Source organism: Pagrus pagrus, assembly GCF_965226575.1.
Source record: "Pagrus pagrus genome assembly, chromosome: 6".
Lineage (NCBI taxonomy): Eukaryota > Metazoa > Chordata > Actinopteri > Spariformes > Sparidae > Pagrus > Pagrus pagrus.
This window is the reverse complement of record NC_140190.1, coordinates 8,013,818-8,038,508: the sequence shown is the minus strand read 5'-3', so window position 1 is coordinate 8,038,508 and position 24,691 is coordinate 8,013,818. Positions and strand designations below refer to the sequence as shown.

General features: G+C 40.5%; 2 protein-coding genes across 7 annotated transcripts in view; one reads left to right on the top strand and one right to left on the bottom strand.

Annotated features, from left to right (window-relative positions):
* Positions 1-177: 177 nt before the first annotated feature.
* On the bottom strand, positions 178-24,654 carry fip1l1a (FIP1 like 1a). Of its 6 annotated transcripts, none has more exons than XM_084356053.1 (13): positions 24,562-24,654; positions 22,739-22,802; positions 20,950-21,032; positions 20,474-20,572; positions 20,261-20,361; positions 19,977-20,062; positions 18,006-18,105; positions 17,819-17,918; positions 13,779-13,833; positions 9,860-9,906; positions 8,985-9,171; positions 428-571; positions 178-325 (listed from the first exon to the last, which is right to left on the bottom strand). In XM_084356053.1, the coding sequence occupies exons 2-13, from the start codon at positions 22,789-22,791 to the stop codon at positions 184-186; spliced, it is 1,197 nt and encodes a 398-aa protein (XP_084212179.1). In that variant the 5' UTR covers positions 22,792-22,802; positions 24,562-24,654; the 3' UTR covers positions 178-183. The 6 variants fall into 6 exon arrangements, with proteins under 6 accessions (XP_084212179.1, XP_084212176.1, XP_084212177.1 ...); XM_084356050.1 differs by lacking the exon at positions 24,562-24,654 and adding an exon at positions 23,028-23,504 and having other exon boundaries at positions 178-322; XM_084356051.1 differs by lacking the exon at positions 24,562-24,654 and adding an exon at positions 23,028-23,504 and having other exon boundaries at positions 432-571.
* Positions 23,581-24,691, top strand: part of scfd2 (sec1 family domain containing 2) — a 92,758-nt gene continuing 91,647 nt past the window's right edge. The window contains exon 1 of the mRNA XM_084356046.1: positions 23,581-24,499. Within this exon, the coding sequence (XP_084212172.1) occupies positions 23,686-24,499 (814 nt within the window). The 5' untranslated portion in view covers positions 23,581-23,685. The remainder of the gene's footprint in view (positions 24,500-24,691) is intronic.

The window sequence follows — 24,691 nt, the reverse complement described above, 5'->3', positions numbered from 1 at the left end:
TGTGAGAAAACTCATACTTAAAAGCCTCAACCACACTAAAAGCTTATGCAACATAAACATTTTGTATGCAATATATACATCAAATTATCTGTCTCTAATAAAATTCTAATTAAATTCACATTTCAAGTACAGTAAGATGCCACAGGGCAGTTCTTCTCATTAAATAGACTGTCAGACTGAAAGTTAGTCACATTTTAATTTCCTCTCCTGCTCAGCAGAGGACACCTTGCTGGTCTCCTTGTCCTTCCTGTTCCTTTTGGCCTTTTTGTTTTTGTGTCTACTCTGACTGTCTCTGTCCTCACCACCATTACTCTTACTCCTGCTGCTGTTGAGGACATAGATGACAATCACGTTAGAAATCTGTCATCTTTCATTCTTTTTTCATTAGGAGCATGTGTATGTGTGTGAGTGTGTGTCGCTGTTAGACCTGCATGAGGATCTTGGCTCTCCTCTTTTGTCTCTGTGTCTCCTCTCTCCTTGCCATTCTTCTTCTTTTCCATTGAATCTTACAAAGGTTTGGTGTTTGTGCCCTCGCTCTGTGGTGTCCCTGGGCCTTATGTGCTTCTCCCGACTGAAAAATACCATACAAGTATGCAGTGTATTTTTTCCATTGGCTATTGATGAGACTTGAGTTTTCTTCCCTTGGAAATAATACAAAGGGAAAAAGAGCTTATGGCCCACAGGAATGAGACTGGTGGCCTTTCTCCCTCTTCTCAACTGGGACAGAGATAAGTCAGAACTCAAGGGACCAAAACCTTAACCACAGTGCCTGCTGCTTGCCTGCCTGAGCCCTTACAGCTTCCCCTCTGGCCAAGACTTGGAGTAACAAAGAGCCAAACACTAGTGCCAAAGCATGCCCTTTACATTAAAGCCAAGCAGCCTTGCTGCAGTATCCTCAAAACTGAAAAAGTCTATTTTTCACCGTAGGACTTGCAGTCCTGCGAGACCACAGGACTGATCATTACTTTACAACTTCTCTCTCCTCCTATGACCTCTGGAAACTCACATGCTAAAACATATTCATGCAAAGGGCACAGTGACAGTGGATGTATGCTGATTCAGCTACACCTACACATTTAATCATAGAGAAGGAACTAATAACCGATGTCACATGATGATTGGAATATACACTATGAGTTTTCAACTAAAGACTATAGAACATAACTTACATACAATTCAGTTTTATTTTATCATGTATATGCATCCCATTAATCTAAAATACACATTTGATGTTTTCATATAATAACGTGTAACACTTTCACTAATATTAAGTTGGAGACCTAATGCTCTTGTTGGGCAACAGACTAAGAAAAAGACAGCTTGAGTTTACCCAAAAATAGCAGTTTGTTCAACTGGCGGCGAGATGTCACTGTTGGGTAGATTTGGTTCATCAAAGACTCAAGCAAAGCAACACAGTACATAAAATAAGCACAAGAGAAACGTCAGATATGTTGGACGACTGTGTTTAACTATCCTTAAACCTTACAGATAGGGCCGAAAGTGACGACAAAAATAAGGAAGTTTGCTGATTTGACATATCACCGCAATGAAAATCAACAGCCAGTTGTCTACCAAGAAGTGACTGTTCAGGGATTCGATCTATTGTGCAGTGATAAAAAAATAAAATAAGACTGGTGACAACAGATCAGCTGTCATAGTAACCAACAATATGCTCATTTGACACAGGTTTTCAGCTGCACAGCGGTCAGAAAAAGTGACTGTCAGAGCATGCATTTTAAATATCTGACAGTGTAAATGTCAATACATCTCACAGCAAAAGCTATGTTGGCTCACGACTTACCACTGAGTGAGCAAGCTAGCTGGCACGCACTCGAATGCCTCATCTGCAGGGAAACACTGTCAAATGCATAATAAAAGTATGATCAAACGACACCTCTTGATCAAGTATGATCAAGAGACCTATTAGCTCATTTAATTTTTATTCACTCTTGCTTCTTGTAAGTGGCATCGGAGAGTGCCATGAAAATCACTATGAAGAGGTACCATCATTAAAACATGTTTGGGAACCACTGGCATATTGTCCCCTGTCAGTAGCTGCCTCATTTGAAGGATGCAGTATATTACAGCGTGACCTTCAGAGGGCGTCTCTAGAAATCAGAGGCTGATTGGCTGAAATGAGATCCACTATAACATAATTGCACGTTTCCGCCACTAGACTTGATTATGTTTTAGTTAATCAGCCATGTAAACGTTTGCACAGTTAGTATATAAGACAAGAAACTCGTTGAAGAAGGCATCGTCAGCTGCATTTTGCCTGCTTCTACCTAATGGGGATTAATGCCATACAGAATACACTGAATACAGATGATACTGCGGATTGTTTGTGAGATTAAAGAGAAAACCTTACAGTCTGCTTAAAGGGAATTTGTGGTGTATGCATACATTTAAAAATGCCTCACTCTCTGCCATCTTAACACCAGATACATTGGCATAGCTTGCAGTTTCTAGTTTCAGAATAATCAACTTGACCTTTAAGAATCATAACACTGAAGGCATTTCTCTGAGCCACTATAGTACTATCATCCTGCTCGAAAGGGAGAAGTACAGATACTGCACTGCAAAAGCAAACAGCTCACACATGGCCAGAGTAATTATTACCATTCACTCACTCAACACAGAAGAGAGAGAGAAACAGAGAGCCTTTAGGGGCAGAGATGTTGCAAGTACAAAGCTAAATATATTCAATATTTGGAGACAGCTCTTCTGTTAGCAGTGGGGATTAGGACCCAAGGCCCACATTTGTTCTTGCTCAGAGCCATTAGCTTTAACACAGAAACTACCACCTCACATAACACCAAGAACACAGTCAAACAGATCCCAAAGAGACCGTGTTAGAAAGAGTAAATTATAGCTTAGAAGCCTCAGGATTTGTTTTCACATTTCATGATTTTATTCATTACTAGTGCCCAGGCCTGTCTGGGCGGGCAGTAGCACAGATTTCATAAGATGCCTGAGCCCGCAGCCGTGTAATTTCATCCACTCAATCCCTGCAGTAATTTCACTGAGAAGCGCAGATGATTAAGTGAGCCACACTGCGGATATGAAACTTGTGATTGACACAATTAAAGGTCCAGTGTGTAGGATTTAGGGGGATTTAGGGACAGAAATTGAATGATAATGTTGGCAGAAATGGATTATGATGTTTTCATAATCACCGGAAATGGACAAACCAAACACTGGCTCTCGAGACGGCCTTTGCGTTTAAGTGGCCACTGTAGAGGACGGTGAGAAGAGAGAAACTTTCTGCAGAAACAACAAACTTTCTGCAGAAAGTTAATACTGTAGCGTTCCATTAATGCAACCTCATTTGGCTTTAATGTCTCTCCCTCATCTCTCTTCTCTCCTGTTTCTATGTACTGATCTATTCTGTGATAATCATGCTTGATATTTACATGTTAGAGCCAATTAATATGTAGATTTTACTAATGTGACCTTATTTGTACACATTAACACACCCTATGGTGCTACGTGTCAAATGCAGGCCCACTTAGAAAATTTCAGCCTCGCCTTGTTTACATCTCTCTACGTTTGCATCTGAAGCCAAATGGTATGTGAAGAAGACGGTATTGTTTATCAAAGATTTGACTTAAGCTAAATCTTTATGTTAGTGTCCCAAACAAGATCCACAGATGTAGCACAAACACAAGTTCAGTGATCCAGCTATGAGCATATTCATGTGAAAGATGCAAGCAGCAGAATCAGAAACATGAATGAAGTACTTAATTGGAAAAGAGATGAAGCAGTGAAGCACATGAGACAATTTGGTTGAGGCAAAAGCAAAAAGTGATATTGGACGAGGTAAAATTTATACAATCCAATCACATAATTGAACAGAATAAGAAGCTGTAGAAACCTGACAAATAATTGTATTAAAAGTAGGGCTAAAGCTTTGAACAAATGTGGGAATTATTATATATGTCTTAGGTAAAGAGTGAGCAATTTTGTTCTTTTGTCTGATGATGAGTAATCTATGATGAATATGTGATGCCCATAAAATAGTTAAAAGTATTGTCAGAACCCTTTCTGCCGCCAAAGCGGGGAGGAGAAGAAAAGTAGTCGATGCCTTTTATTTCCAATTATCATCACAAAGTCACCTTATGTTATTCTGAGCTGCACTGATGGAGTAAGAGTGTGAAAGCATCGACTACATCAGGGATTTTGTCAGGATGAAAGAAACTTTGCGAAATTAAAAATATATCTATCATTGCCATTACCTATTTATAGCGTCGAAAACCATCTCTCCCTGATACCACAGTGGAGCAGCAAAATGACTCTCTGATCTATGAAAAAATCTAATGCTCTTTAATATTTGTTCCTTTAATATGTTTGCTACGTTCAATGAGCTGTCGTAGCTTTTTTCGTCTAATAAATAATAACTCTGTCAAATGATGAATGCCACAATCATGTAAACAAAAGCAAAATAGCTGTCATGAACATACCTCAGTCTGGAAAGGCTACCCAACAGTACATTACTGCCGTAGGTGTGGGCTTTTCTACTAACAAACTGTAGCTTGACTTAGGGGAGCCAGAATGTTTGTACAGAAAAGATTTTGGCTGCTCTTTCTCTGACATTTTTGTGCCACTAGCTCGCTAATAGCTTTAGCAATATATCCACCTTGCCTTGTGGAAGACTCCGGTCATGCTCTGCAAAAGTAGAAGCAGGTAGGCAGGTACTGTACGTAGGTAGATAGACAGCTAGCCTGTGATGATGAGACGATTGGATGGGCTTATTACAGGCCTGCAGCAGCCACAGTAAAAGGATTTTTTCCTTTTATTTGTTAGAGCATTTGTTTTATAAATTGTGATGGTGAGAGATTTTATACAAATGCACTGAACTCTGTGAAACTAAAATGTTGTATTCCATTTTACAGTGATCTGGGTTTGTAAGGAAGGAACAATGCTCTTAGTAGTGCTGTATTTTTTGTGTTTGTTTATCCCAAGGGCTTCACTTGTTTTCTTAGCAGATTATTTGATTTTACCAAATGCAGAACCATTGAATTACTGTAGGTATTTGTGTGAACCACGCTTTTGGAAAGACACAATCGGTTTGCTCCAGACAGAACAAATATAAAAAAATACTACTTGGAAGCCAAAATCTTTGTAGGGGGGGTGATTGTAAAATTGAATAAAATTGGGGGCTCGGGTCAATGTAACCAACAAAACAATAGAGTTTGTGGCAAGAGTTTGTGAGAAACAAACATGTTTTGTAAAAGATAACCAGAGCACAGTGCCCTTGGGATGAGAGCTTTAATCCATACAAAGCAAACAAGTGAGCAAGTGTGTTTGGCTGTTTTTGGAAGGAAAAGAAGATGAAGAGCAAGAAGTAAATAAAGAGCAATGTATGGCAGCTATTTATGTAAAGGTAAGACAAGAAGTATGTTTAATAATAAAGACAGAAAGTATTGCTGAATGCAAGGGTAAGCAAGCACAGTAGAGAGAACATCAAAATTGATTTCATATAGACCATGGGACTGGCTCTGGAAAGAAATGAGTTTCATGCCTGAAGTTGAGTCAGAAAGACAAAAAGTATGTCACATTGAGGGATAAGTAAGTTGAGTAGTGGGGAAAATAAAAACAGATGTAGATGGAAGAATATACAGGCCCCAAGACAGAGCCTGAAGCCAGGATAAAAGTGGCATCAGGCACAAAAGCAGCTGAGGAAAATCAAGTCAAAGACGGGTTTTACTGTACCCCTCTCTGCCTACGGTGGAAGGAAAGAGGCAATTTGGGATCTGGCTATGCCTCCTAAATCTGAGACAAAAACCTGGAAGAGAGACAGGGCTGTTCCTCCGAATCACAAGGCTGCCATCAAAGCTGCACTGAGGAGTCTACAGGCAAGATTTATGAAACTTATGAAAAACTAACTCCAAATGTTTCAACTAAGGAAGGAATCGCTCTTTCATACATTGATGCAAATTGGATGAAGCTGTTGTTGTTGACAGATGCAAATTTGTTTTAAGTCTGTAAAATGTCATTGCCATGCTTTTGCTGTTCTGAATTAGCAGTGTCCTAATTTGGTTTCAGTGCTATGCATTACAGCTGCCTTTTTTCAATTATCACTTCCTGCTCCATATTCGCAGCCCTTTGTTAACAGTGAAACTAGCCTTACAGCATTTTCTAATAAAGCTTTTAGTGCAAGTTTAAGCAGGGAGACAATTATCATTTTAATTTCCTCATCACACCGGGACCTCTCCACTCAATTATTATCCAATGAACTCACTGACTTACGTGTGCAAGCGCTTCTGTCAGCCAGTGATCAAACTAGCCGAAGGGTATTTAAATTAGATTTAAGTCTCTTTGAACGGTTTAAGCAATGCCATGTGTAAGTAATGGACCAAGACATAAAAGTGGATGCTGCGTGTTGCCATTGTCTTGTGCAAGTGTGTGCATACGTACACATGAAAGAGATAATGACAGCGACTGAGGCAGTGCCAGCTGGAAAGATGAGAGCCACATTTATCACCCAGAGATGTGATTTGTAGTCAGTGTTGACCAAAAAGCCGAGCAGCTCCTCAGCCTACACCCATTGGTGAAAAGGTAGAGGGTGTCGGAGACAAGAAGAAGAGACATAAACAAAGTATATCACTCTTTGGATAAATGCATGGGTGAAAATGTGAGTGTTAAGCTCATGGAATCTATTAGTGGTAGTGGTAAATCTAAGGCATGTGGTCACAACCACAGCTGATAACCAGTAGCTGATGCCTCGAGGGCTGCCCTGCCACACTCCGCCTTGTGTGTGACTCAGCACAGGACATGTGGGCTACCAAGCACACCTCCTGCATCAGCAGCACCGAATGAACAATGTAACAGTCACACTGACCTCACCAATGAACAATAAGGGTGGCTGGCAACAGAGCCGTGGTAGGCTCCATCTGTTTCACTCTGCTCCACACACACGCACACGCACAAACAATGAATCCCTCTGGTTCCAGTCTAAAAATAGCTCAGGGCACAGTCATAAATCAATGTAACATAAAACACACAACCTGTACATATGAGCGTGCGCGTGTGTGTGTGACAAACACACACACAGTGTGATCATGTGACCAGAATGTAGGGCATCAACAGAGCGCAGAAGGTGAGAGCAGCACACATAGGACTGTGGGCCACAGGAACAGTCGTCTGTGACTGTGACATTAGAGCAAATCTTATGGCATAAATACCCAAATCTCCTGTGCATTCCCTGTGCGTCTGTCACGCACATGTGAATCACGTACTTCCGATCTTCTGCAGTTTGCCTACAGCTTCCCAGCTGTCCCCATGTCCCATTTCCCTCATTTGACCCACAAGACTGTTCTGAGCTTTTCATACCAAACCTGATTCCAGTCATCTAATGCACACAAATACTCCAGCAAGAGCTCACCACTTTAAGTAGGGGAAGTGCTGAAAAGCAGAACAGCTTATGTGGATATTTCAACGGAGTGCGGTACAGTTAGAGATACAGTTTGTCATTTTTGTTATTTTGCACTTATTTCCAAGTTCATTAACAGTGAAGCTCTTGCTGACATAGGACTTTATTGATATCAACAGCATAACAGCTTTTGCAACCACAGCCGCAGACTTAGAAATTAGTCCAAATTTCAGTTGTACCCCATGTATTTATAGATTTAACCATGTAGGGGCAATAGACAGTCACCGACTCTAGATCTGAGGCCTGTGCCTCGGTCAAGGGCAATGTCAGGAGTATCCCTGATCCCTAACATGTACATGTTTTAGTAAGTAGTAGTCAATCACCGCGCAAATGTCACACTCACTCACCATACAGTATGAGCCTTAGGTCAGCTGAGGGAGTATGTGAGAAGGAGGGAAGATGTGCCTGTGTGTGTATTACAGTTGGCAGCTGCCTCAGTTGATAATAATTAAATAGACATCTGGCTACCGGTCAAAACTGAGTGTGCAGAGAAAATGTAGGGCAGGATTTGGCTCGTGCATGCATGTGAGCATGAGTACACATACGGCAACGCTCTGGCTGTCAGACTGTGGGGTAGTAGGGCACTATGCAAAAAGTTGGAGTGGAAATCAGATTGGCTCTTATCATCCATGAGCCATAGGGAGGACGGGCTCAAACTCCATGCGGAAGAGCATCGATCAATTATTTCCTGGCAGTAGCCGGCGAATACAGGGAGTTGTTCCCTCATCGAGCCTGCACTCTCATTGCACCAGAACAAAAAACAAATAGAAAAAAAAAAAAGTGTGCATATGTTGGCAATAATTTCTCCTTGCCTTGCAATAATCTTGATTCCTGTCACAATAGTCTTGCGCTCTTTTGCAATAGTGTGCATTTTCTCACAACAGTCATAGCTGGTTATATTATAGCTATCAGCTGGAGAAACGAGGAGCCACTCACAGAGTCAGAGCACAGTTCCAGCTGCAGCTCTCCTTCCTCTGCAAGAATGGACACTAAGAACATACTCTGACTTTTCAGTGCCACATAAGGCTACATATTAAAAAAATTAAAACTCATTCTGGGAACTATACAATTAGTGCAAAGCAACACAAAAGCCACATATTTGCCATTTGCCATTCTAGAAGTCTTCGGTTCAGGCTCCTACAACAATTGCCATCACATACTACTATGGTTTCATACTGAAATATTACCCAGCACGGATACCAGCACCATACTCTGTACTGTCCCACCTGGCAAACAGACTGCTTCCTCCTCCTCCTCTTCCTCCTCGTTCTTTGGTCTGTTTTTGTCTTTCCTCAGAACTTTTCAATCAATCTACAGCACACATATTGAAGGAGGCCAAAAAAGACTGGATATCTGGACCAGAACCAATATACTATATGTTGGCCAAACCAGAAGGCTGCAGGTGCTGAGCAGACATTTGCATTCATTCACTACAGAGGCACGAGAGAGTGGATAGAGAGTGCAGTGTCTTGCACTTGTTCAATGTGATACATCAAGGGAAACAGACTTGAAAATTAAATAAACTAAATATGTGCAACTCATTGAGACCCACCTGTTGTATGAAAAGGAACAGTCCTCCCTGTCTCTTTCTCTGCCTCTTTTACTCTCTTTGTCATGACCATACTGTCTGGTTCTGCCTCTGTATCTGTCACACATTTCCTGCCTTATGTAGCACTCCCAGGCCTTGGCAGTTTCAATCGCTCCAGTGGAAATCCCCCCAGGGATTAAGGATGGCACACCTAAGAGAAAGAACAGAGCAATGCCAGGCAGCTGGTTGGAGAGGTCCAGAAACAGCAACAGTTGGCAAACGCATCAGTTTTCATTTGCTAAATTTACAAACTGAGCATTCGCCAATTCATTGTATTCACAGCAGCACCTGACCCCTTTACAGAATGCCATTTTCTGTTGACCTTCTTCAAAACAATACTGATGTTTAATTCATGTAACTTCTGAGGGTAGGACAACAATAACGGTCTTTCAGAGAGCATATTTAGGACGTACACTCACTGGAAGTTCAAACAGAATATATAGGGCAGGTACTAAAAGTGTTTTGTACAGAAAATAAAAAGAATACATTAAATGCTGTGCTGAAAACAATCCAAGCAAATTTTCAAGTGGCTGTAACTGTGCATCGATCTGTCTAAAAGGCTTCCTGGGCCGAAATCCCATATTTTCATTGTCCTCATGGAAATGTCTCTGTATTCAAAGACAGTTGAGAGCATGAAGTGAGTAAGTTCCAAGAGCAGTTCACTCCTCTAAAGGGATCCATTAACACAGTACAGCCAGAATACCATGGGCTACACTCATCTTCGATCTTGGTTGTTAGACTGTATGTAAGTACATCATGCCATAGTATGTACAGGAACTAGCCCGAATTCAGTGTTATGAAGCATTATGTATTATGGAGTTTTACAAAAGTAGACATACCTGATGAAGTTGCTGTTGAGGGTTTATCAAAGTCTTTAGAGTATCCACTGAAAATAAAAGTGAACATACTGTCAAGTGACCCATATAAACTTTACACGACCCCACATTCACATTTGCAACATACATTTTTATTGAAATGTTTAAGAGCTGGTTTTTCTATTTGTGGTTACATCTGAAGTCCACATTTTACAGTACTAGCCTTTATCTCCATGTTAACTACCTTTTCCTGGCAGGCATGCATTGCCATCATTCAGCTCGATATAGTATGTCAGGTTATTCATTCTGAAACTGCCAAAAATAACAAATACATTTACAGATGAATCAATGAATGAAAAAAAAAACAAGTGGATGGGTCTGCAACATGATCAAAGTAGTTTTCCAAATGCGCAGCTGTGTTTTCCAAGTGTTTGAAGTGACTGGCTCATTGTCAAAACGCAGTGTGTGCTTGCCAGCCCATGAGGAACGGATGGAGGGCATATTGCTGATACTATCTGGATCTTCTGCCCCAGCCACGTGGCACAGGCCCACACCCGCTTCCAATTGATCACTTCCTAATGTGCTGAAGGTGTGTATGAAGCTCATCCAATAGAAATGCTCCCTACCAGGTGTGAGTTCAAACACAGTGCGCCTTATATCTCAAAGCTCAATCATTCCATTTGCTACGTTTGCACTGGCCTGGGCAGTTTTCTCTCTCTAATATTTCTATTATATTGGCGATGTAGAGATATAGAGAGGCTTGTTTGTGAATGGAGACAGTGAGTGAATGGAGGAGTGAGTCTGGCTGAGTGAGCATGTGGCTGCTGGCAAGACTCTAACACAAGGATAATAACTGTATGTGTAATGGTTCTTCAAAGCACTCTGCACTACACCTCTTACTTTGTGGCCTCTGGGTTTCATCAACACTCAGCTGATGAGTCTAACGTCATCTAAAATGCAACACGAGTTCCTCTAATGGTCAGTAATATATATTATGCTTATGACACATCAGTCCAAGAGGAGTATGGCCCTGTTGCTGCATCACAGAAGAATAAAAACATAGATAACAGATGCAAAATTAGCAGTAGGTGATATGGCAACCATGTTAGGATTTTTTTAGGCAGTGTCACAGTCAATATTGCTGTAGATGTTACTATCTCTGATCGAATATGGCCATTTTACTGAAAAAAAGATCTAAACTGGCATCCATACAGCTATCAGTTTGGCCTATTTAAAGCATTGGTAACCCTACTTTTACCATATACACAATACATCGGTCTTGCTATCTCTTTTCAGAGCACTGCCTGTGCTTATAAAATCCATTCTGTTTGCGTTTTGAGGGAATGCCTAAATTATGAAAAATTCCATACCATGTTTTCACTGCGACACATAGCACGCACACACATACACATGAGCATGCCGCAAACATTAGCTAGTCATTGACGACTGGATGCCACAACACTGTCACCATAAAAGCCTCAAGAAAAGAGATTATACTTGACAGGAAGAAGGGAAACATGACAGGATGATGGCAAATGAAACTAATTGGGAGGGAATGAATGAAAGGGATGAAGTAAGCAGAGATAAAGCAAACACGTGTCAATTTTTTCAGGCAGTGTCACGTCAATATTGCTCTAGATGTTACAATCTCCTGTTTAATAAGTCTATTTTACTGAAAAATACATCCCAACTGGCATCTATGCAGCATGAAGTTTATTGGTCCGTCAATTCCACACCATGTTTTCACTGCTTCCTTCCATCCAGGCAGTTTGACACAAAGCATGCACACACACACACACACACACACACACACACACACACACAGACAAGCGCGTCGCAAACCTCAGCTCTTCATCGATGACTGGATGCCACCCCACTGTCACCATGAAAATCCTTGAGCAAAGTGATTATACTAGACAGGAAGAAGGGAAACATGACAGGAAGATGGCAAATGAGACTAATCGAGCGGGAGGGAAAGAAAGGGATGAAATGAAGAGGCAAAGAAGGAAGTAAGGGAAGTAAACAAAAAGGGATGAAGGGTATCAAGGCAGGGTGGAGCTTTAGCTGTAAGCTTTAATCTTTTTATTATTATCTCAAAATCTTTAAATTGCTCATGCAGTACCACCATTACATTACCTGATACACCTGGTCACCTGACCAGTCAAATCACATAACTAGATGAGAGTTATTAAAATCAGCTCGAGATGAATTTCATTATGTTTCTGGTTTGTAGTTGTTTACAGCATTGTACTGTAATAACTGACTGACTGTAGTGAATGTCTGTTGTCGGACTGTTTTTAGTTATTCCAATTTTGTTTCTGCAAAGACATGTTAGACTGTGACAATAAGAGAAGCTTCCTTTTAGGAACTTTTTTAACAGTTGTATGATAATCAATCAGTCCCCCCTCTAATCCACAAAAACATGTCCAATAATACATTTTTAAACATGAATCCTGAAAAAAAAAAACACCCTACTCCCAGTGATTATCATTCAACACGCCCTGGGTTTATGTCACTATAAAAGCCACACACAATTATTTTTACTGGAAAGCTTTTTCTGTGAAATCCATTTACAGGCACAGTAGTGTTGGGTTTGGATTAAACAGTATTATAACATCTAGTGTTTTCCATGGTATTACTTGTTCAGCAGTGCTTTTCCCAGTGATGGTTGTGCTCAATTTGACTTTTCATTCATCAAATACATTAGAAATAGATTTAGACTGAATGTGAGAATGTGAAATACTGGAAACCATGAATGTTCATTATACAACTAATCCTCCTATAAATATCACCATCAGCGTATCATTTGGAAATTAACACAACTCTTGTTTACAAAACTAAATATGGAAATTGGGAGTCCTTTGGGCACTTGGCCCTCTACATGGCACGAGAAGCCAGGGCCCAGATCATGCCAAGAATACCTGCTGTTCCTACTATCCTCGAGGAAAAGGCTGAGCACCAACTGTGAGGCAGGGACTATCTGTGTAAACACTACACATGTGTGTGTAAGAGAAAAGTTAAAAAGGAAATGATTCATAAAGCGTACGGGAGATGGTTGGCAGAGTTCATTGGAACAGTAAGTCCCTGAAGGATGTGAGGATTTGGCAGATGGACTGAGATGTGAGAAAAGCCTTCTTTTAGGACAGAGTGAATTCAGGCACACGTAGACACAGCAAATTAGGAGAAAAAGGGAGAGAGTGGGATCGAGAAAAGAGAAAAAAGATGAAGGAACAGGAAGCTAGAGAGACAGACAAACATAGAGATGGAATGAGACAGGCTGGATACAGAAAACATCCCAGGAAAAACAAGCCGTGCAGCACACAAAACTGGAGTGGAGCTGCATTTAGGGGCCTGTAAGAAAATACAGGAGCGCCTAGGGTATAACGTGGCCCACTTGTGAACTAAGCAGTGTAAATTAGAGCTGAAATGTTAGCAGACAGGTTGTGACATAGATCGGAAGAGGGGAGTGGGGAGATGCCTTGGATACTGATAAACAGGCACAAACAAGGTTGCTGTTTTGCTTTCTACCTTATTTGGCCATTCGTCCAGCTGTACAGTGATAACACTGATCCAGCTTAGAATGAAAAGCAGTAATGTCAGAAAACCTAAATATGGGTTGTCCTTTGGTGTCACATAAGAGACACCAGGTCTGCCTCACAAATTAGGAAACTGCTTCTAACAGCAATTATTGCAGCACTAATGCACCTTTTATTAATGATCTCCAGTCCAATCTCTGACTGTTTTCTTCTCTTCTTCCCACATTTTTGCTGAATTTGTTTCTCACCTGTTCCTGCACCTGAGTCTGCCTCCCCGAATAGAGATCAGTGTACTGCTTCCTTTTCTCCATCCCACCTGCATTTTCTTCCTGCTCTTATACTGCACCAAATACATACACCTCTGTGTACTACACATACAGTACATAATGACAAATTCATAGACTCACCTGTCAAAAGTAGCATGGGAGGAGGAAGGAGGGCGTCTTTGTCGGTAAAGGAAAGCTGCGTGGAGAAAAAGACAATGTCATGACTATTGAGTCATGGTCCTGACAGATTCAGATAGGATTTTACATGAAATTATATTAAGATTTCCTATTACATGACTACACCCAGCCTGAAAATGTAGACAATGAAATATCCACATCATGCTCTTTAAAAAAGAGATCCTGTATTCATTCATGTGTGTCTTCCGTCTATTTTACTTGAACTACACCGAAAATACAATATGCCTCATTGCAATGTTTTTTGGATTTCTCCCGAATATTGAGCGGTCAGTTCCCAATGCACATTACATAACATTTTATTACAAGCAATTTTCACTGCCACCTCCACTGTTAGCCTGGAGAGGGAGTAGATTGCATCAGCGACACACAACATCACTTTGGTATTATTAGCTATCTTCACTTGCTCTATAACCATATTTCTGGTTTTGCTAAAGATGAGTTTGCTTCACAGTTTTAGAAAAAAAGCAGACAGTTCAGGTCACAGTAGGGTTGCAGCGATACACTGATTTCAAGGTACGCCACAGTATGAAACCTGACAGTATTTGTACCCTGTACATTTGCTTAGAGGCTTACAGTAAAGGGCCAATATGTAAAAAAAAAAAAAAAAAAAAAAGTTGTTCCTAGTAGTTGCTTTTAGTATCATTCTAACTAATAATAATAATCATCACAATAATAAAAATAATAATAATTACATAATACCATATACTGTGACTTATACCATGGCAAACCTAGGTCACAGTAATACAAAGAAATAGGCAATTATGCTTAGGTATTTACCTTCAAATGGCTAATATTACTAAATTTTCTGTTTAAATTACTTGCAAATCTGTAAGATAAACTATTTTGATTATGCTTTAAAAGTTCATGCCCCTGTTTTTCATTTAAAACATATTCTTGAACCAGATAAAATGTTTTCATAACACAAAGGTTTCAATCATTTGCCTTTTACTTTACTTCGTGAAGACCTAAAAAATCCAATATAAAACTATACTTATTTGGGAATGACAGCGATTACTGTAAAACACAGTCAACATGAGAAATAACAGACAGCTACCACAGAGGATATGGAAATTGTTCAGCAAATCGTGTTCAAGACAGAGCAGATATTTCATATGGAAATCTGCACTTTCAGCGGGGGAGGATCAATGTGTCAGAATTAATAAGTGAAAGAAACAAAGAGCAGAAAAACAAGTTACAAATTCAAAAGAATCGCCGATTACCAACAACATCGCCTCATAATTTATGGTGCTACTCCATTTAAGGTAGAGAAATTAGATCAGCCTCAAAATGTCAGAGCAACAAAATGTGGCAGGTCCTACTTGCCTTTTCCTCCATCAATAAAATGGAATGAGTCAAACGCTTGGGTGCACAGTTAATGGCCCCACTTGTTATAATGCTCAAATTTTACGTGACCAAGCAACACAATCAGTTCTGAGTCACACACTCAGGCCTGCACACACATACACACACATATAGAGATTCCTTTGAAGCGCCAAGGCAAAAAACACACATTCACATCTGGATACCATCCCCTTCTTTCTTCCGTAAAGACCCCTAACGTGAGAGGGGCTCAGAGCAGTGTTCAACAACATAAAGGGAAAAAAATGGCTGAAACAGGAGGAAGAATAATAAGAGCTGTTGGAAGTTCAAGCTTGAATATGAAGAAAGGACACAGGGCTCCCCTGCTTTGTAAGTGAAATGTAGAACATCTTCCTTCCCTTTCAAATACAAGTCCCACAGAGTTGAGAGGGCCTGAACTGCTCACTATGGAAAACTGACCGAGCGAGGCCTTTGATACCTCAGACACCTGGATGCCCAAGGGAATAGACACACAAATACAAACTTCCAACAGTTTAAGAGAGGAAGAGCTGAAGTGTAGTGCTGAGAGCTGACCTGAGGCAATGCCATTCAAGGAAACAAACCAAAAGACAATAGCGTGATTCATCAGCATGCAGACAAACCGCGGAGATAAGGTTTCACTACGACTAATGGATTCAGAGTTTAATATGTATTTAAAGTGATCAAAAAACTGGCAAATCTGTGTGCGTACTGCACACACAGACCGACACACATGCACTCACAGTAAACACCAATGCCACACATGCCATGAATGTTAGCGTGAGTGAGTAATTGCTTCTACCTGTGGTGATCTCAAATGAGTGTTTGATGAGGCCTGGAGTTCCATGCTTGGCAGCGTATGAGAGAGCTAATGGCTGAGGGCTAATTGCCGCCAATTGTGCTTGCGTGGCATACTCTCTCATGCTAATGTTTCACAGAGCTACAGGCCAGAGGGTTTTAGATGGGGTTGATATTTCACATTGAAACACATGCTGCCGTTCTGCACTACAGTAGAGGTCTTAATGTGCTTTGCTTGGGTAAAGGCTACTGACTCAGACAGATGCGCACAATTCTTTTTGCTGGGACAGTGTCCTGTCATTGAGCACAGCCATTAGCTGCTGGTCAAATGCTTCCTGAAAAAAGGTTGGCTTTCTTAACTTTAAATCTAAAAATCAATACTGGGTGCAGGCTTTTCATTAAATCGATCAAAAAAAGGAATTGCTGCAAGGCTATATGCTGTGTTCTTAGAAATTTGACCTGAGCCTGAACATAAATCATATTGGTATTTTAACATAGTATGTGACTGCTGAGCTTACATGTTCTCATTCAAATGATCCATTCAATGACAAAGCTATATATAGACCTATAGCTATATATAGCTATAGGTCAGTAGTTCTTATCAATAACCATGATCTCAGGGGATATGGTAATGGTATGATCAATTCAGAAAGAACTGAACATCAGCTGAGCATCAGCTATGTATCAATGGCAAATGGAAGGACACTCACATACAGGCTGTGCTGCTACACTCACTGTAGTGACCCACTAACCGGTAGCTGCAGCGCAGAGCAGCAGACAGCCTCACCTTGGCAGTGCTGCACTGATAGATGAACAAGAACAACCCTGCAATGACACAGTTCTGCTCCAAAATCTGCACCTATCAAACACATTTGGCATCTAATGTGACCTGAATGAAAAACAAACAACAAATTTAAGAAACAACTCCTTCTTTCCCTCTGCCCTATTCCCTCATGAATAGTAGTTCTGTTCAGCACATTTCCCATGCCAGAATATGCTGGCCCAGCACTTTTTCAGCGAGGCTATTTTTATCATGTTACACATTTGCATCACAAAAGAAGGTCGGGTCTATTACTTAAAGAAAGGGGAGTGGCCTAGATAAAAAGCTACGCAAATACATTTCAAAGCTGGAGTTGACTGTTCAAAGCTGCAGGATGTTTGATATTTTGGCTCTGGCACAGGTTTACCAGGCAGTATGGGGCTCAATGGGGGAGTGTGCGGGGTTAGAAGGGGGCCTGAACTGGCGCATCTATTTTGGAACCTTTGAAGATGAAGATATGGCATGTGACAAGCTGTGTGCTGAAGCCAGGGAGTCTTCCTGGATTTCTATCTGATTCACTACAAAGGCCAAGAGGAAGTGTAAAGACTGAGAGCACCTGGATGGTACTACAGACACCTGCCTGGAAGGCATATATCCAGTCAATGTCTTCAAACGCATGCGTGTGCATACACACACTCAAGAATGTTCACCTCTGTCCTTCAACTCCGCAGGATCATTTATTATGACACGTGTTGCAGCTTTACAAACACGCGCGCACACACACACACGGTCAGATTGCCATTAGTCATTTGTGCAGCTGCATGCTGCGTGATGTGTCCCAATGGGGGTTCTGATGGGGCCCCTTCCACCTGAAATATTCCACTTAAATCTACTCACCCAGCTTCTTAAAGGGGCCCCATGTAGTTATTGAGAAGAAATTTGTAGTTGGAATTTTAATATGTACAATATTAATGAGGTAATAATTCAAACTCAGAAATATCTATTTTTTCCATAACTGAATAAACAAGCTGTTCTCAGAGCACGTATATAAATAAGAGGTTTTTTTTCCAGTGATGGGGTGACTTACCTGGTGGAGTGGTATATGCAAAGAGAGAATTGACTTTGGACGGAGGGGGCAGATCATTAGAAGTAATTCTATCCTCCTCGGGGGACATCTTAGTAACTACCTGCAATGTAAACAAACAATTAAACGCTTCAGTGTGTGTGTCTCTGTTTCTAATTCTCACTAACACACACATACACACACACGGTACCCGAGTGTTGTTTCCTTTGACTCTAAGACGTGGATGCCCCTCCACTCTGCTGCTGGGCCCAGGTCGCTCTCCAATCACATCAAGAGCAGCACTTGACTGTCTGTTGATCAGATCATAAGATAAACAGGATAAACTGGCATGCAGTTTATTGATACAGTGCCAAAAGAAGCAGATGAGCCATAGAACTCAATTTTAACGCCTACATGTGGTTATGATGCGCACTCATCATATAACATTTTTAAAAACAGGATATTACTTTGTCCTAATCTCACCCCCCAAGCCTCTACACTACAACCCCCTGCAGGTCCATTAACGCATTAAACCTTCTTATCTGGGTCATCTCGCCTTCTTCACAAAACAGCCCTTTACAGTCCTAAACCCCCCCACCCCCCCATCGAGCATGCACACACACACACACACACAGATGGGACACTAACCCCTTTCTGTCACTAGGACTTAATCATCAGTAGAGACAAACATACAGGAAAACAAGAATAACAAGTACATGTAATGGTAACTCAATAGGGAAAGTGCTTGGAGCTCCTTAATGTCTCTGCTGCTCGCTTCAGCTTTGAAATACACACTGAATAAAAATTTTAAGACAATGGCTTTGTAGAGAGGGAACACGCCGTTTCTTTTACATTCTGATACAACATGAATTTAAAATTCAAAATAGGGGGAAAATTGAGACTGTATCTCATCACATCCCATGGGACAGTTATATTGCATGGTAGGCGACACCAGTTAAGAAAATCACACACAAATCCACTAATACAGCAAGAGCATCCTTAAGCAAGCATCATATTTTCACAATCTCAGATAATGAGACGGCTGCTGTATCAAAGCCTCATTGAGAACATCATCCTCTAGATAATAGACTGCAAGTATTTGTCTCTGGCTTGATACAGACATCCTTGTTTCCCTCTGGTCCAGCTCTGTCACTGAAGAACAGGGAGATTCATGACAGTGCTCAGATCCACATGACCTCTCCTGAGGGGTAACCTTGCCGTCGGAGGAGAACATCATCAAGGGACAAATCTTTAATTAAGTAGCCAGTCCTGCCAGTCAGCTTCTTTGACAACCCTTTAACTGACTAGGAGGGGAAAAGATGCTGGTGTGTATTGGCAAAAGCACTCACATGCATACAGCACCTGGTCCATAAATAACAGCAAAATGCATACCGAGACTGGATGATATTTACTAACATGACAAGCATCTGCTGCTCATGAGCGTTTACATAAATGATGGGAGGCTGTAACTGGGTTGTAAAGCACCATGGGCCTAGTCTAACAGCACTGTCTCCCACAGGCTTCAGCCAGCTCTGGTGCTCCAAACTTCCCCTTAAAAGCTGGCCCATTCAATTTAGACGGGCTGGGTTTTTCTATTACGATATTACTCTTATTTTTCAATAGAAATCCACCGTACTTCTAGAAATGGAACATAATGTTGGCAGAAATGGAATATAATATTGATAATCATGTTTTTTATAGTAATGTATAATCACCTGAAACTAAGATTTACTGTGTTTTTGTTACCTTAGAATGTGCCTTTAAGTGGGCCTTTCATGTTTTTTGCATTTTAACTGGCCATACAAAAAAATGAATACAAAAAACAAAACAAATATTGTTCACCTTGAAGCTCTAAATATAAATATGTTCACAGTACTCTGCGTGTGTCTGCATAACTTCTATGAAATCTCACTTCAGCCTTTAACAGATGAACATTAGGCCTTTAGTCTCTGTTTACCTCAACACTTTGGGATCCCTTGCCAATAGAACCCTAATATGCTGAGCCCATCTTAGGATCAGAGAAAACAGATGGCACCAGCCTGATAGCTGTTGTGTCACAAACAAACACAAACAACCAGCTGCCAGCCTCTCCGGGCTCTGAGCTCGGAGTTTAGAGCGAGGAATGAGATATGTGGTTGAGCACTGAAAACACGGACAGTACGTAGAAGACGTGTTTACCAACCTGGAGGCATGTGTAGGTTGGCTGTCTGAAGAAGCATAAGCAGAACAAGAGTCTTTTTTTCCATGTATATTTTTCCACTTCTCAACCTGAGTAGAATAAGAACAATTTCAAACTCTACTCTGCTTTCTCATCTACTTATAATTCATTCCTAGTTAAAATGAAACCAAGAGCCTTACTATCTGTTGTGAATTATGTTTTCAGATTAAATTCTTCCTATTGGGTTTATGGTCTCTTCAAAAATTGAAGACTGTTAACTAAATCCCATCAGTAACATTTTGTCTTACCGTGATTTGAGTGTATAGCTTTTGACTGTACTGTTTCTTACAGTAAGCTTTCCAGCTTTCTTCATCAAAGCCATAGTTAAAGTAATCTGAGATGTCAGCACCTAAAAGGAAATAGTTATCAACAAGTCTGCATATAATTACTTACATATTTAATTAATTGCTGCACACTTTTGCACAGAAAGATTTACATGAGGCTCAAAGACCACAACTGACCAGGTCTCATCCATGGCTTTTCCTCTACTTTTGCCTTCAGAACTGAGATTTGTTGTGTATTGTTCAATGCATCCATGTCTGATCCCATTGTATTATCACCTGTAAAACATTTTACAGGAAATATGCCTGAAATAGATACCTCATAATTGTGACAGGCATATTAGCCAAGGACTTTAATATAGAAGATTATTTATTCATTTTTAATAGGGCCATGGGACATTTTTTAGCATAAAGACATCATTAAAGTGAGCTGATGTACAGTAATGAAGCCGATGATGAAGATTTTTTAAGGTCAGATATTCCCTGGGTTGTCTGCACAGTCAACTTGCTGTTTCATAAAAGAGCTATTCTAAAACTAGGCTGTATTATGAACAAGCTAAAAGTATGCTGTTCTGTGGCTTTTTTAACAATAAGAAATACATTAACGCTGCATTTTTGGGTGCTGAATGCTCATCAGGTTCAGTTTTTCATCAGACCTTGTGTTGTGTTATGTGTTGCCTTGTCTTCTGAGTCACCCCCTTCAGCATTATTTTTCAGGTGCACAGGTGAGGTCCCGGAGCTGCAAGAAAACAAGTGGCATAAACATTATCAACACAGTTATCTCCATCATCATGACAATAACTTGAACAATGAGAAACACGCCGCACTGGGTCGAGAGCTGATAACCTAATTTCGAATGAAATCTCCAAATGCAAGCTTAATATATCACAAAAACAAAACCCAAAAAAACAAACATTGAAAATATCTCAAAGCTACATTTTGACAGAAGTGGGTTCCTGACAAATAATGCACAATCATATTATGCCCAACAGGCAAACACACACAATAAAAGGCAGAAACATTCTGCATTTTTTTGCCACAAGATGGATAGTAAACAGTTACACTCTCATACGAACTGAATATGAGAGTGTAAGTGGTTGCACACAAATCATTGTATTCATCAGCTCTTTCATTGTCACTGTTTTCATTATCTGGGATGGTTTTCAAATTACCCAATAAAACAAAAGAAAAACAAGAAAAACTATAATATCCACCTGCAGGTCAAAACGCAGTTTATTTGGCAGGTTCTGTGACAAAAACACAAAATAACATGCATAGAACAAAATAATGACCGCTGGAGGGTTCAGTGTTCCTATTTTTAGCGGAGTACTTCAATCAAACAAGTATTGTCCAGCCCAATCACAGGCTAAGTGCCCGTTTTTACAGATTTGTTAGGGAATGATATTATGTTATTATTTAAAAAAAACAACATATCAGTTCAGCAGCCAGTTACTAGGTGGCACAAAGGCAAACATGATAGAATCATCCAAGAAGAGGCACACCTTTATTTTCAGCGATGGCTTACAATCTGTTGGAAAAGTCTAAAAAAAAAAAAAAGGTCTTAGCTTTTTAAATACAACAATCAACCACTGCTCAAGTTTTGTTTCGGTTTTTGAGGTGGGTCATTCTAACCATCTGGCATCAGAACGTTAAGTGAACTGGGGCTGTCATAATATCCGATTTTAACTACATGAAGAAAAAAAAAATAATAATAATAACAATCAGCACCAAAAACCAAGACACTTGACTGTTATCCTTTGAATTGGTTTTACATTCACATTTAGTCACAAATGCAAACACATAAATAAACTCACACACAAAAAGACTATTGTTGAAGCTTTGGCGTTCATTATAATATATTCCTGTAATTGGCAGGTTATGCTACATTTACTCTGAGACAAAGAGGCTGGAGAATGCAGACAACAAATATTGTCAGTGATCCAGTTGTGTGATTGCTTACAATAAACACTTCTCAGCTCAAAAATAAACACTGCTCCCCTGGCAGCAGATTAAATGAGCATCATAATGCTTCTTCATGTTCCACATGACTGGCTGCACAGGGTGCCATCACTCACATACTGTACAACTATAATGATCACTGTCATTATTGTACTGTAAAAAGTGTATTATCTGCTTCAGTGCTGTAATATGGCACTTCTGATTGAAAATAAGCATTGCCAGTACAGTTTACTCTGGTAAGGTGAATTTGCTCACCTGTCATTGTCACTATGGACTTTGACTGGCCTATCTAACCTGTGGTTTAATCTTCTCAAGACTTAATTCAAAGTAAGAGAGGTATTGGAGCATTAAGGTGAAATGACTGTATTGTAACAGCCTCATATACTCTGTTTAGGATTTGTGTCATGGTTGTGAAACATTATTTGTGACAGGTAATAGCATATTGAAAGTAAAGCGTTAACATGCTAACAAATACAGTATACACACCTGAGTAGGATTTGATCCTCCTCGTTCTCCTGCTTGTCATATGTAGTCATCATGCCATAAATCCCTGAAACAGGATACACAAGACAAACTTCAAAGTCCAAGTTGGGGACCTTATTTTGACACTTATTTCGTATAGTGTGCTAAGTACACTTTTGGATATTATAACGTTTAGCAGTTGTGATTTTAGTCATGTTTCATTTCAGTTTATCATACTATTGTTAGCTAATGCAGAAGAATTAAAGAACAAATAATAACATTAGCATACAGCGGTTGGCCAGCTCAAACATACATTGATAAATTTGTTCCTCTTCATCTTCATCTTCATCTTTGGTAAAAACTTCCGACATTTTAACACGGAAAAGGACGTTTTAGACAAGGGAAAGTAGCTAAAAACGTCGTGGAAAACAGGAATGTCGGATTATCAGCCAGTATGTCAGTTAGGCAGTTCAAGGTGTTTCTATTGCAATTAAGAGAAGTGAAAGCTCGTGGCATGAACCGAGCCCTGCCATTGGTCAGAAACCGTCTCGTGCCTTCACCAACTGCAATTAACAGTTGGCTTACTTGCTAATATCAAAGAAACGGTTGCTATATTTCTGACGTTTTTAAGACTTCAGTCCAGCATTTGGATTCATTTGTCCCCCTTTTAGCCGTTAAACTGCCGTTGCTGATAATGTTAATGCATTAAGAGACTCAGTAATGATATTAAAACACGAAAACTCATTGATAACTCTGTAACATTAACCAGCACTTCATGCAAGTCGGTCCCTGGATGCTGCTTATTGCCATAGCAACGAGTTGAAGCTTGTGTGACGTTTTTATGCTGCGACGCGCCTGTGCCACGTCACCTTTGAGAGACTCGTGTGTTTGTTTTGCTGGAGCTACTTCAGCTGACATTTCTGATGTTTCTTCGATTTCACAGCATTTAGCTAACGCTGACAATTGCCAAAATGCTGACGACGGAGGACTTCACGCGCTTCCCGCAGCAGATGTGGGAGAAGGTGCTGTCGAAGGTAAAGAAAGCCGTTGTTTTTATGGATGACAAGTGCGCAGAGGCTCTACATTGGAGCGGAGGTGCTGCTGTCTTGTTGGACGCTGGAGCCAGAAATTTAAAGGAGTTTTCGAGCTTCGAAGCCTGCGGTGCGAATGAACCGAAAGCCGTGTTTGTGGTGAGCACTTTGTTGAAAGGCAGGACGGTCGACATCATTAAAGACATCATATCTCTCAGTCACTTCCAGTACTGTGTCGTCATCACCACCGTTGCTCACTCCGTGCACCTGCTCGCCAACAATGTCACGACAGAAATGGAGGGGAACCCTGTGTTCGACCAGTTTGAAGAAAAGCTGTGCGAGTGGATGGGGAACATGAACTACACAGCAGAAGTCATGCACGTCCCAGTGGTCTTCGCCCCTGTGTCACAGCAGCTGATCCTCACACCCACGTTTGCACACCTCTTCCCCCTGCTCTCACCTGACCTGGAGTCAATAAACGCAAAACGACCCGAGAAGAAGAGGTTTGGAAGCCTGGTTGACATAGACATGCACTCTCTCCCTGTTGAACTGCAGCTTGAAATCAAATCCTTAGCTTCAGCGTTAAATTCAGTGTTTGAAGCGACAGGCACCAGGGAAGAGAGTTTTGCTGTGGGTCCCATGAGCCGCATCATAGCAGGAGAACTGGCCAATCATCCTCAAGCCAAAAACAGAAGGAAGACAGCCCCCAATAAAGCATCAATCATTTTTGTAGACCGAACAATGGACCTAACAGGTAGAATCTCTTAATCACATTACAACTATGACCCTGTCTTATGTTCTTTAAAATACTCTTACCTTAAACTACAAAATGAGTGTTCTCTGCTCACTATCAAGTATTGATAGTATATTGATAATGATGTCTCGCTGACAACTGCTATTAATATCAATAGATAGTTGGTCATTTTTGTTCTCTATCATTTTGATT